The sequence below is a fragment of the Maylandia zebra genome, linkage group LG4 (genome assembly GCF_041146795.1).
Source record: "Maylandia zebra isolate NMK-2024a linkage group LG4, Mzebra_GT3a, whole genome shotgun sequence".
NCBI lineage: Eukaryota > Metazoa > Chordata > Actinopteri > Cichliformes > Cichlidae > Maylandia > Maylandia zebra.
In genome coordinates, this window is record NC_135170.1 from 4396539 (window position 1) to 4411007 (window position 14469).

Here is a 14469-nt window from a genome sequence, read left to right on the forward strand (position 1 = left end):
GTGATGGCCCAGCCCGGGGGTGTGGCTACCCGAGCATCACGCATTCCACAGACCATGACAGAAACATGAAAGTTAAGCTACAGTATCCCCTACTAATCACAAGACTCTGCATGTGGTGTATAATGTGGCCAACATTCACATTTGAGCATAGCTTTATGTATGTTAGGTGCACTTAATAGAGATGAAAGTAACCAGTAATCTCAAAAATAAATGAGTGAAGTGATTAAAATGCAGACTTAAAACCAGAATACGTATATAAGCATATGCAGAGAGTTTGGAAAGTATTCTCAGGGCTTCACTTGTTCCACATAATGACGTGTTACAGACTCCAAAATGAATTAAGTTAATTTTTCATCTCAAAATTCTACATATACACCATAATGAGTGAAAAAAGTTGACACTCAAAATTGAGATCAGGTGTGTCCTTCTTCCACTGATCATCTGTCAGACGATGAACTTGATTGGACTCCATCTGTAATAAATTCAGTTGATTGGACATGATTTGTCTCACACCTGTCTATATAAGGTCGTACAGTTGACAGTGCATGTCAGAGCACAAACCCAAGCCATGAAGTATATGTTAATGATGAATTATGAAGACGTCTTTTAGATTTTCTTACAGGGAAGCTAACTATTCCCCCAAAATACTAGCACTCTGCCTCTGGGTGCTGAATGGTGCATGAAGGGTTTACGACAGGATATCTGTAAAAAAGAAGCCGGTTGAAGATTTCTGCTGCTAGAAATTTTCTGTTGCTAATCATTTCATGACTGAAATAAAAGCTAAAGTAGCTCTACAGTTCTGTGGCATCCCTAAAATTCAAAGAAAGGTCATTTACTACACTCAAAACCTGAGCTTTATTCAATATCTTGACCCCTATGAACCCCCCTAACCCAAAAAACTATAACGAGACTGACCTTTTTGGACTACATAAAATATAGTAAACTTAAAATATCACACCCAGCATCTAAAGAGTGGGAGTTCTGAGTTACAAGTTCTCTGTCCACGCCTCCCCATCTATAAAACATTTACTAGCTAAACTGGTTAGTGTTACCATGTTAGCTGTAGCGTTTTTAGATAAGCTAGCTTCTGTAGCCTTACAGTTTTCTCAGTTAGTCAGGTTTAGTTTTCTGTTCAGGAGTTAAGGGAAAGTGCACTGACGACAAAACAAATTTTCAGTGAATTTGACTTGTATTACCTGTGTTATGCCAAACTGTAATTCCACTTTGTTAATGCTGTAGGCCACCAGAAAAAGCTAATGCTGGCGGTGAAGCGGCTGGCTGAAATGCAGCGCAGTTCAGATGGGCGGGGCTCCCTCCGAAAGAAGCCCCCACCAATCACGCAGCAGCAGGAAGTCATGTCGATGGATAGTCCTCCCCCAGATGGTGAGATCATTCAGGAAAATCTCAGCCTGTACAGTTTTAACTCCATCTTTAATTGGAATTATCTGTATGTTTCATTTGATTGTGAAACCAGTAAAAAAATAAATCATGTTAGAGTTGCTTTGGTCGTCTGCTGGTCAGATAGACTGGTGGTCCACTCTTCTTTGTTCTCAGTGGATAGTCCTTGAGCCCATCTCAAGTCCCCCATCAGACCACAGCTTTCAGACTGGTTGGTTTGGCTATCTTGCACATCTGTTGACATCTGTGACACCTAACTTACTTTACAGATGGCTGTGGAAATATCAGAAGCTTCCCTTCACTTGTCTAGGTGGATTCATACAACTGTCTAAAGACTGTATTTAGTGCATCTTCCTGAATGAAAGTCTAGTAAGCATCTTTATTTTTGACACTTGACCAAATCTGAGTAGAGCTCATGCTGTTTGCAGTTTGGGGGTTAGGTTGACTGAGCCCATAATGAAGCTACTAGATTGAAAGCAACTGCTGTGTAACAGTGGTAAAGCATTTCATCTGAGTTTCATTTACTTAATAAACCTTTTGTGAGATAAAAAGATAAGATTTCATTTATCTTCATCTGAGTTTCTCTTTGTCTCTCTTCAGAGGTCATGTCTCCCAAAATGAGCACCTTCCAGGACAGCGAGCTGAGCACTGAGCTACAGAATGCAATGACCCAGCCAGTTCAGGAGGTCAAAGCTCAGCGAACACGCAGCCTCAGCAAAGACCACGATGAGGTGCTTACAGGCGGAGGAGGAGGTGGAGGTGGGCCACCTAAGAAGGAGGCCCGGACTATGAGGCAGCAGAGCAGCCAGGGAAGCGCGTCCTCTCACCGAGGCAGTGTATCCTCACAAGGCAAACATCGTCACTCTCATTCTCACTCGCAGCCTGCACCTCCCTACACACCCCCACACACTCCTACCAAGACCAGGACCTCTTCCTCCTCGTCCACATCATCTGTGCAGAGCACGTCTTCCCCACAGGCCAAGTCCAAGCCGTCCCCACAGTTCATCCAGGGGGAAAGACCTCAGTCACCGCGCTCACATCCTCCTCAGTCTCCAACCCATCGCGGAGCCCCGTGCCAGCTTCAGCCCCAGCAGCAGCAACCTCAAATGCCGCCGCAGCACCAGGCTCACCCTCACCCTCAGCACCACCCACAGATGCAGGCGATGGAGGTCAGGGAGAGTCAGCAAGTCCCAGTCCTCTGTCTCCCACCAGAGGCAGAGTTAGCAGAGGAAGAAGGACCAAAGAACTCGTCTGTCCAGAATAAACGCGCTCACACGCTCAACCGATACGCTGTCTCAGATAGCGAGTGCGATGAGAGAGCAGGAGGAAGAGGAGGGGGTGGAGGAGAAGCAGAAGCTGACGTTGTAAGCCAGAGCTCAGCCGCTGTGAGAGGGGAAGGAGGGAAATACGCCACAGTAACTCACCGAGTCAGCCGTAGTCACTCCGTACGCAATCAGGAAAAGGGCGCCAACCGAAACCAGAGCCAGTCGTTTGCTCTCCGTCAGAAGAAAAAAGGCCCACCCCCACCACCGCCCAAACGCTCCAGCTCAGCCATCTCCACCTCCAACTCCAACCTGACAGATGCCAACACGCAGCCGAATACGCTCACCACTACTGGGGGGATGCTGGATGTGCCTTACTACCAACAACGGCGGGCCAGCGACCTGGGGGTGTCCGTGGAGACAGCTGCCGTGGAGACGAGCAGCGTTGGCAGTGTGAGGAGCATTGCCGCCATGTTAGAGATGTCTTCTATAGGGGGAGGAGCCAAAGGCATGGCATTGCAGAAGAACTTTTTGCAGGTAATGTATACAGAACTTCATTTCTCTAACATAACACTACATATATGTTTATTTATTCATATGTATGCTGTAACTAAGTGAAATATGGTTGTTGTGCGTTCAACAGGTGGGGAAAACACGCGATGCCATTGGTCTGGATGGTGAGGTGGTAAACCGACGACGAACCATCAGCGGCCCCGTCAGTGAGCTTGTGGCTGCTGCAAGGCGCGACCAGCCAACTCCTTTGACTTTCCCCTCTCCCTCCACCCAGCCTGAATCCTCCCCTCCTCCTGTTAATTCCTCCTCACCCCAACCTCCATCCTCACCCCACCCCAGCTCAGGAGGTAGTGGCAGCTCTTCAGAGAATCTGCCTTTTGCAGAGGAGGGAAGTCTGACCATCCGCCGCCAAGGTCGAGGAGAAGGAGAAGGACAGGTAGCTATCAATATATATGTTTGTCTATCTATCTATCTATCTATCTATCTATCTATCTATCTATCTATCTATCTATCTATCTATCTATCTATCTATCTATCTATCTATCTATCTATCTATCTATCTATCTATCGCATTATCTATGTAATGTAATGTGCTAAAGCTAATGTGCTCTAATGTATTGGAAATCCATAGTCAAGCTTCTGTGTTCTGTAAGCTTTATTTGTCTTATCCATTTATCTTTGTCAGTGTTTTTTGACTGTGCAAAAATGACCCCTTATCATGAATGTATGAATTTTCCGTTAGTGTGTATTTTGTGTATGTCTGCAGGGTGACGGCGAGGGTCACCAGGGAGACAGCAGCTACGCCCAGGAGGACATCTCCAATGCTGAAGCCACGGCGACCTTAAAACGACGACCCCGCAGTTCCAAGCCCCACACCAACGGCTCTGACTTCACCCTTCAAGAGTCATCCACCGTCAAGCGACGACCCAAGAGCCGTGACAAAGAGCCCGAGGGCTACGCAGAGCTGGCCACAGCCAACGGGGAGCCTGCGAACACCGGGCAGCCAAACACCACGCAGCCAGTTCCCTACCAGAACGGCACAGCCACAGTGAAACGCCGCCCAGTGTCTGATGCTGGAGTGATCGAGCAACCGCAACCTCAACCTCAACCTCAAACTCAACCACAAGTGACTGCTGCTCCTCGCAGGGACAGCTTGGACCAAGGAGCTCCAGTGGCAAATGAAGGTGGTCCTGTGAGGAAACCAAAGCCTCCAGTCTCCCCAAAGCCTGTAGTGGCACAGATAAAGAGACAGGGAGGACCTCAGACCCCACCGCAGCCTGTATCCAACAAACGAGTACCCCTACCAGGTCCGGGGACACCTGGAAGTCCAGGTAAACACAGTGGATTTGGGTGTTTTGTGTACATATTAATTCCAAATGCCCTTCAGGAAGTTGAAGCAAAAAAACAGTGATGAAAAGGCAAGCTGAAAAATAATTTTACAAAGTGTATTTTCATGAGTAAAGAGTATTTCATGCTACCCGGTCAGTCAAAGCTTATCGGTACTGGAGGGGTTTCAAACAGCGTTATAGGCCCGTATCAGCCAGTCTTAGATAGTGTTTATAAAGGAAAACAGCGTATTTCAGCTGCTCAGTGATCCAGTCTTTCTCTTTGCTCTCTGTGTAGTGGAAGGAAAGAAGATCCCTCCACCAGTTTCACCCAAACCAGCGCCACCACCCACAGCGCCCAAACCAGCCAAGCTCATCCACTCTGTAACTGGCCCCGCACTGTCCACCCCAGCCTCTGCCCCGCCCAAGCAGCACTCTGCAGTGGCCCGACAGACCAGTTCACCGCCCTCCTTCCCCCCATCTAACACTCCCAGCCCGCCGAACGCCAAACCGACGAGCCCTTCCTCCCAGAGTCCCCACACGCCACAGACACCCACCACACCACAGACACCTCAGACTCCTGCCACTCCCAGCCCAACCCCTCCGCCTGTCAAACCCCCACGATCCTCCATCGGGGGGGTGTCAGTGGACAGCGGGATGTCAGGGGGCGGGGTCACGGCGCCAGCCGCCACGACAACAGAGTTCGGAGTGGATTCATTGGTGCACCAGAAGTTGGAGGAAACAAGCGCTTCGCTGGCTGCTGCTCTGCAAGCAGTGGAGGATAAAATACTACGACAGGAAGAGTAAGGACCACACTCACACACACACACACACACACACACACACACACACTGACAGTCATGCTGTTAACAACAGTTAGCCACACAGAAGCATCTGGAACGTTGTCCTTCAGTAGGTGATGATATGAACCCTCTACAAGTGTCTACTACGGATTAATCTCATCAAGTGAGATCAGCAGACCACAGTCTAAGGGACTGAAAACTAGCACCCACTCAACATAGGTTGTGAGGATTTGTGCGGAGAATTCAAACACTTAAGGCCTTTGCAGACAATCACATTCAAAACATACTTGATTTGTTGCATAACAGCTGAAGTACAACTATAGATGAAATCTTCTTGCACATTAATAATAATATAATCCGGTACCATTCAGTGGAAATGTACCTACGCCTGTGATCACAGGATCACTAGCAGTATACTGAAATACAATGCTCTCTCTTTTTCCATTTCCATTTGTTTTTAATGTATCACAGTTGGAGAAAAGACTTCATGCTCTGTTAACCCTCTGAGGTCTGGTCATCATCGATAGTGACCCTAGCCCTAACTGTAACTCCAGGCAAGTCTTGGCAGTCAGGGAACAAAACGGTGTGGGATAATTAGGAAACTTCTGAGGGAAACCTGGTCTTGTTAGTAGAGCTGGCATCCATCCGCCCTGAATGGATGAATCAGCTCTCATTTGATTTGTAGAAATCTGGCCAAATTTATTAAACCCCCCAAAACGTGACTATCCAGAGATGGGACCAGGAAGCATATTTATATTTATTTACTATTAAATCATCTCATATCTTCACACACTGAGGTTAATTATGGAGTTCCACAGGGTTCAGTGCTTGGACCAGTTCTGCTTACATTATACATGCTTCCCTTCCTGCTTCCCGTCTTCCTCATCAGAAGACATAGCATACATTTTCACTGCTATGCAGATGACACCCAGCTCTGTGTGTCCATGAAGCCAGATAACACACACCAATGAGTTAAACTGCAGGAATGTCTTAAAGACATAAAGACCTGGATGTCCTCCAATTTTATGCTTCTAAATCCAGATAAAACTGACATTATTGTACTGGGTGGCATTACCTTGGCCTCCAGTAACACTGTGAGGAATCTTGGAGTCATTTTTGACCAGGATATGTCCTTAATCCAAAATGCTGCAGCAAGAGTCCTGACAGGGAAGAGAGATCATATTTCTCCTATATTGGCTTCACCTCATTGGCTCTCTGTTAAATTCAGTTTAATTGAATTGAAAATCCTGCTGCTCACTTACTTGTTGTTCCCAGAGTATTTAAAAGTAGAATGGGAGGCAGAGCCTTCAGTTTTCAGGCCCCTCTTCTGTGGAACCAGCTTCCAGTTTGGATTCAGGAGACAGACACTATCTCTACTTTCAAGATTAGGCTTCAAACTTTCCTTTTTGCTAAAGCATATAGTTAGGGCTGGACCAGGTGACCCTGAATCCTCCCTTAGTTATGCTGCAATAGACGTAGGCTGCCGGGGGATTCCCATGATGCATTGAGTTTTTCCTTTCCAGTCACCTTTCTCACTCACTATGTATTAACAGACCTCTCTGCACTGAATCATATCTGTTATTAACCTCTGTCTCTCTTCCACAGCATGTCTTTATCCTGTCTTTATCGCAGCAGATGGCCCCGCCCCTCCCTGAGCCTGGTTCTGCCGGAGGTTTCTTCCTGTTAAAAGGGAGTTTTTCCTTCCCACTGTCGCCAAAGTGCTTGCTCACAGGGCTGTTGGGTTTTCTCTGTTGTATTAATGTAGGGTCTACCTTACAATGTAAGGCGCCTTGAGGTTGAGGTTGTTGTAATTTGGTGCTATATAAATAAAATTGAATTGAACTAAAATTGAATATTTACAGTTTTCTTCGCAACACTTTAATTTTTTTTTCACCGTATGTCGTCCAAGTTGACATTTCTGATGCCCAACAAAAACAAAAAGTTTGGTTTTTATTTTTTGTTTTTGATGTGTTAGAATGTTTCTTTTTTTTGTTTCTTGACCACCAAGACAAAAAGGGCACATTCTGCTGGCACAGGTTAGGGTCATTATAAATCATGATATAAGTGATGCTGAGAAGTCTGTTTTTGTCTGAACTCAAGACCTGCTCACTTCAAAAATAATTTTAAAGGTTAATTTGAAGCTCTTATTACTCAAAGCTGCATATATGCAGTATTGTTATCCTCGATTTGCATTAAAATACACAACGCTGAAAAACGACTGCCCCACATCTTTCAATTCAGTTCAGTTTGATTTATACAGTACCGAATCACAACAACAGGCGCCTATTGTAATTTAAAGACCCTAAAGTAATACAGAGAAAACCCAACAATCAGACAACACCCTATGAGTCAACACTTGGCGACAATGGGAAGGAAAAACACACGTTTAACAGGAAGACTGAGGCTCAGGGAGGGGCAGCTAACTTTACATTATTGTTTTTAGTCTTTGCTTTTTATTGTTAATAAACTTGTGGTTCTGTCTGTGTGTGTGTGTGTGTGTGTGTGTGTGTGTGTGTGTGTGTGTGTGTGTGTGTGTGTGTGTGTGTGTCTGTGTGTGTGTGTGTCTGTGTGTCTGTGTGTGTGTCTGTGTGTGTGTGTGTCTGTGTGTCTGTGTGTGTGTGTGTGTGTGTGTGTGTGTGTGTGTCTGTGTGTGTGTGTGTGTGTGTGCGCGCACCTCTAGCTCTGTGGCCGAGCAGAAGACCACAGTTAGCATCCTTGACGACATCGGCAGCATGTTTGATGACCTCGCCGACCAGCTTGACGCCATGTTGGAGTAACTACAGAAACCAGCCAGTGCGTCTCCTTAGCAACGCTGCATCAGAAGTGACTCAGTTGGCACAACGGGCAACACGCCTCTCTATCTCGCACCTTCTCCTCATCCTTCTCTCTCTCATCATTCCCCTCCACCCCTCCCTGTCATCCATCCATCGGTCTGTTGCTGCGCCATCCCCTCCTCTTCCTCTCGTCTCCTGATGATAACGGAGCAGCACCGCAGGCCCGGACAGACTTGGCAAGAGAAGGAGAGAGCAAGAAAGAGGAATAGATAGAGAGACTAAAAGAGAAATGTTGGTTGGGGAAAGGACCAAAGACAAGTGATGGAGGAGAGAAAATAGAAAAAACACACAAATGACGAGAGATGAAGAAATGCAACAAAAAGGAGGAGACTGCAATCAAAATGTGAGTCTTTAAAGAACTCTTCTGCTCAAAGCGAGCAAAGAAACAAAACCAATACAGAATGAAAAACCAACTGTGTAATGAATCATAGTATGGTATGTGTACATTATAAGCATGGAGAGTTTATATCTACTGAAAAAGTCCTGCATTAGCACAGTAATATATAATATACTGATAAATATCAATCTTTAGCTCTTTGGTTTGATGTCTTGGTTCTGTGTGGAATGGTGACCTCTGGTGTTGTGATGATGTAAATGACTTGATGGATTTTTTTTTGTTTTTGTTCTTTATCCGTGACCAAAACGAGACTATTCAGCTCCTGAGGTGTGTGTGTGTGTCTGTGTTGTGTGCACGCGAGAGAGAGAAGGAGAGCAATAGGAACAGGGTGGTAGATGTATGCATGTGAGTGTTTCAGGATCAGATTGTGTTTCCTGTCCTGGCTGCATCTCTGCCACATCTTCGTCATCACCCTGTACACACACACACACACACACACACACACACACACACACACACACACACACACACACACACACACACACACACACAGGAGAAGCACAATGCAGTCAGATTGATTACAGACACACACACACACACACACGTACACAAGGGAGCGTGCACAATTAATAAATAAAATAAAGAGAGAAGGGGAGGGAGAAAACAAAAGTGTACAGCAGGTTGTGTTTGGGACAAAGTCGGTCAAATTCATTTTGGAAAGGATTTAGCCATAGGAGGTCGAAGCCACCATTGGTGAACATGGAATACATGATTAGAGGCGGGTTAGGGCTTCCACCTCTGATGGCTTATACCTCAGAGAGTTAAAGGGGTTACATGCATTTCGTGAGGTAAGGTAAAGGCAGTAGAGTCAGGCAAGTGAGCAAAGCTTAAACTGGTCTTAGCTGCTTCTAAGTACTTTGCACAGTGCAGCACAAGCACCACAGTGAAGCTGAACGTCTAGAGAGACAAAGCTTTGCCACAAACTCAACTCAGCTCAATGAAAAACTTGTTCTGACTAAAGAGATGTTGCAAAAAACTTCAGGTTTCCCAATGTGTTTCATTTTCAGCTTTGTGCAGTGGTTGCTACAGAGCACCTGATACCATTTTGGGGCCTATTTGGAGTCGCTGTGCATTCAATCTGTCCAATGCAGAGTCAGAGTAGAGTCTATAGAGGTTTTTTCCAACACTTATTAACTAAAAACAAGTATTTGAAAACAGATCTCAATATGTCATTTATAAATGCCCCCACAGCACGATGCTGCCACCGCCGTGCTTCGTGCTGTGAATTGTGATTATTGATTATGACGAGTGTTTTACTCCCCGGGCCAAGCTTCTTCCAGCTGTTTCTCTCCTCTCTGATCTTAATGTGTGAATTCTACTTCACGCCTTCTCACTCAGTCTGAAGCCATCAGATTTACAGCTGTACTGAACTTCGTTGTGACTCGACAACATCCTCGTGTCCGCAGCCCTTTTACATAGCAGACACGCCACGGCGGGAAAAGCAAAAGTGTAAATGGAACTACATTTAAATGTACCTGTAAAGTCAATTACACAAAGGTGTTTTCATTCGATCTAGATATTTGATTCAACTATCTGCTATTAAAGCCTCTTTTTCTTTTGATAAAACCTATATAAAAACTACTTTGATTCACTGTGTTGGCCAATAAAAAAGATACAGTCTAGCTGAGTCTGCAGACTGCTTTTAGTCAATGATTTTCCACTGAATTCCTAATATTCATGACAAAATACCTGCATTTAACCTGTTAAGAAGGTCTTATGGTACTACTCCTTTACTAAGATAACACGCTCCCTTCCACTGACAACCTTTCTATTGCTCTTGTCCCACACACTCCCAAACACCCACCCTATGTTGCCATGACAATCTACATCACCACCATTGTAATCGGCATTACCATGGTTACTACACGGTGCGATCACACCGTGTACATGGGATGAAAATATAAAAAGTATTCGATTGGAGGAAGTGGCGGCAGAGATGTGTGAAGCCTGGTGGTTTGTTTCGAGTGCAGCTCCTCAAACCAGAAGTTGGCGCAATACTGAGATTCTAACTGCACCTCTGCCCATTAAGAAAACCAAGGTTTCACAGCACGCTGGCAGCCACACTGTTTATATAAATGAATAAGAACTCAGAGAATAGTCGTGGTATTTAAATTACGATCACATAGAGATTATATATATATGGATATTTGAAAAAAATATATAAGAAGAAGTGTATTTATGAGTGTGTTTCATTCTGAAGACTATTTTTAAAGTAAACAGATCTAATCTGAGTGTTGAATCAGTTTGCTTCTTCATGCTTAAGTGGTCTGAGCTGATGAACCATTGTAGGATAACATGTTGGGATGTTTCCAGGAAGTGTTCTTTTATTATTATTATTAATATTATTACTATTATTTTGTATTGTTTTTTTCTGCGCCTACATGTGTACATGTGTCCTGGTGTGGCGATGTGTATAGTATAAGCAATTCTTGTTCCGTTTTGTTATCTTTTGTATAGTTTTAAATGTCTTTGTTTTTCTTTGAAACATGTGCCTTGCTTTGTGATTTTGGTCTGACTTCAATACAGTAGATGGATATGTATAATATAAGGGCATCACTCTCTTTTTCCAGTTTGCCATCTTACTTGATATCTTGGTATGAAAATCGTGCTGCCCTCCCCAGCACCACAGAGTTGTGATTTTTAATCCATAAACTCAGCCGACTGAATGAAACGTTCAGTTACTAGCATAACCCCGGTTCTCTGAAAACCAGGAGAGGCATTTCACTCTAGGAAGCACCCTCATGGAAGCTCCGCTACCACTGCATCATTCTAAAGACAGACCAATCACTTCAAGGATATGGGTCCCCCCCAACCCCTTTTGTAAAAGCCCCTGGCACCACACCAGGCACAGAAATCAGTGTGCAGTTGGCTTGGATGACAGAAAATCAGTTTTAAAAAAATACCTACATTTTAGCTTCTTCTCCTGCTTTTGTGAAGAAATATGTTGTGGATCTGTTGTGTTAGCATGTTAAGTTTTACATTATCACAATGTTTAAGAAAGTTTTAGAAAATAAACGTGGTTCTACCCAGTTAGCTGAGAGGATCAATGCCACTTTCAGAGTGAAGCCACAGATACCAGCTGGTTAGTTAAGGTTTGCTTAAAATTAAAGGACTGAAAACTCTCTGGAAAAGCTAGCTAGCTTCCTAGGGAATATTTGATTTGTTTCATTTGTACAAAAATCGATGTGTGATATCTACAATTATCTTCTGACATAGCAGGAGTAGTTCTTTTTTTACAGTTTACATTCATAGTGCTAAGCTAAGCTAAACAGAAAACCACAGTCTCACATGTTGTCCGCTCAATTTGAACTCATTAAGATAATCATATAAACTGAACAATGAGATATAAGTTCAAGTTCAACTTTGCCCGAGACTCTTTGGTTTTCATTCCAGCTAAAACTTTAGTGTAAGAAATTTGCTAACCGCGGCTAACAACCAGCCGGAGGTAGTTTCATGCTGAGTGTAACTATCTCCAGGTCGATGATCGTTAACGTTTTTGTTGTCTACGTTTTTTCTAATTACATAATTGAAATTTTAAACTTGTGCAAGACTGTTAGATTTCATTCCTGTTAAGAGTTTGTGATATTTTGCATCAAATGTACGCTGTGTAAAAGATGTTTGCTTAATTATGCTAACCGTTAGCTGAAGGTAGTTCTGCTAAGCTACGCCATGAGAGTGGTATCAATCTTCTGATCTAGCTTTGAGTGAAAAGCTACCCCAACCCACTATATCCCTCAAAACATGGACAACAACAAATAGTCCTGTCATAAACAGTAATGGCTCAATTTCTTTTACATCTTCCTTAGCTTAGTTAAGTAAATTGTTACTGAAAGTGATTGAGCCAGCTGTCACCAGATGTGTAGGTGCATATTTCTATGAAATTTAATTTTTTTCCCCTTGAGTTATTTTTACCTTGTACCAAACTGTCCTCTGTTATTACAAACTAGATGTCATTGTGGTGACATCCGACAGATGCCTGGTGGTCTGACCTTTGAGGGTTGGCTGTACTGTGTGCAGCTTACAGCTGAGACACTTTCGCTTTTTCATCCGCCATCATATCAGAGATAAAGGTTTGCCTTTTTCAATCCTTCCTTAGGTCTCATTTTGGTCATCCTTCATATCGTAGGAATTATTCTGAAGTGTGTTTTGGTACTTGGGCGTTGGGGTGAGGCTACTAAGGTGAAAAAACCCACACACAGATGGTCAAATAAGCTGTGGAGAAAACATACTTTTCATCCCTTGTTCTTCTTAACAAAAGATGAAGCCAAACTGTTTTTATTTGATTTTCCGCCTGTGCTTATCTGAACAGACACCCGAGTGGTGTCTCCTCTGCTCTGCAGCGACTGTATGCGAATGCTTGAGAGAGTGTGTCATGTGTTGCTCTGCTATTGACTGTGTGAAATCTGTGTGTGTGGGAGTGCGTGTGTGTTGTAGTGACTGGACAGTGGTGTGCTTGCAGTGACTGCATCTTATGGCCATCTGCTCTGAATAAATAAATGTTCTGTACAAACTTCACAGCCTCCTTTTGTTTGCATTTTTATTTCTTGGTGACAGGAGTCTCTGCAGAGCACAATGTAGCTGTTTATGATTCGCATGAGACCTTATAAAATTAGCAAATGTTTCAAAAATATTAAAAAAGATTGATTGTAATGAGCCATTCAGCCTCTAACCGTAATCCAACCTCGTGTAAAGGCTGGTGAACATCCACGCTCGTTCTGAAAGATAACAGTACCGTAATACTGGACAGTGAAATTTGAAATGTTAATACCTTTGAAATGGTTGCTTCAAAGACCAGGAGACTCAAGACAGCAACAAGTTGGAGTCAGTCTGTGATTCATTGATAAAAATCTAAATCTGTTGCTGTCTGCATATGCAAAAATTCACATTTACTATTTGCATTGAGAGTCTGTTTTGAGCCTCATAGATCTAAAATAGAAATCCAGAAATTCCTCCACAAATTGTGATGTAGTTGTTGCATGACAGCAATTTAACTACAAAAACGAATAGATGCTCAGCAACCCTGTAGAGGAGTATAACCAGAATACAACCTGTTGGCAACCAGCTGACTCAGGCCTCCTCCTGCAAAGTGACGACACGAGTTGTGCACACCAGCACAGACTGATTGCAAAATGTGTGAAGTCCGTCTACGTTTATAAATTACACAGCGATTATAACCTTAGTCTGCCTGAGTGATTGCAGGTTGGACTGTAATTTTTATAAGTCTTTTATAGACACAGGTATGAGTGCCATCCCAGCTCACCCTTTATCCCCTAACCCAGGCCTCGAGGCCGGTGTCCTGCAGGTTTTAGACGAACCCTGGGTCAACACACCTGAATCAAATGATTAGTTCATTACCAGGCCTCTGGAGACCTGTTGAGGAGGTAATTTAGCCATTTAAATCAGCTGTGATGGATCAAGGATCAGCAGGACACCTGCACATGCCCTAACCCGACAGGTTTTCTCAACATTTCTTGAAACTATAGTAACTCTTGAACAGTTTGTGCAATCTAAAAAAAAAAAATCCTGATAGTTCCTGTAAGCAGCGACTCCATAGCGAGTGCTATACAGAAAAATGACATTTTTTCTTGTTTGGTCTTTTGCTTGTGTATTTGAAAATTATTTTTTATTTTTGTTGTGTTTTTAGCGTTTTATTGCATGTTTTTTTATATTCCATATATAATTTGTCATCCATCTGCAAGCATACACTGTCCGGCCCTCTTCCAACACATGAAAAACCAGGAATTTAAGGCTTGTACAGGCAGAGCACGGTGAGTTTTACAGTTCATAGTTCAAATTGGCTATTCTAGATCTTTTATTCATGTACATTCTCGACCTTTTTCAGTAAAAACTGTAAAAGTTTTAATTTCATTTGTGTTTTGCTGTTGTTAGTCCCTGATGACAGTAAAGCAAAAGCAACTACCACACGTTGGAAGAAGT

At 43.6% G+C, this 14469-nt stretch overlaps 1 protein-coding gene across 6 annotated transcripts in view; it reads left to right on the forward strand.

Annotated features, from left to right (window-relative positions):
- Nucleotides 1-13045, forward strand: part of caskin1 (CASK interacting protein 1) — a 126801-nt gene extending 113756 nt beyond the window's left edge. For 5 of the 6 annotated variants that reach the window (XM_024802140.2, XM_024802143.2, XM_024802142.2 and 2 more), the window contains 6 exons: nt 1240-1383; nt 1999-3197; nt 3304-3609; nt 3916-4504; nt 4797-5301; nt 7982-13045. In XM_024802140.2, the coding sequence (XP_024657908.2) occupies nt 1240-1383; nt 1999-3197; nt 3304-3609; nt 3916-4504; nt 4797-5301; nt 7982-8078 (2840 nt within the window). In that variant the 3' untranslated portion in view covers nt 8079-13045. The remainder of the gene's footprint in view (nt 1-1239; nt 1384-1998; nt 3198-3303; nt 3610-3915; nt 4505-4796; nt 5302-7981) is intronic. The other variant, XM_024802141.2, reaches the window with a different exon arrangement.
- Nucleotides 13046-14469: the final 1424 nt, after the last annotated feature.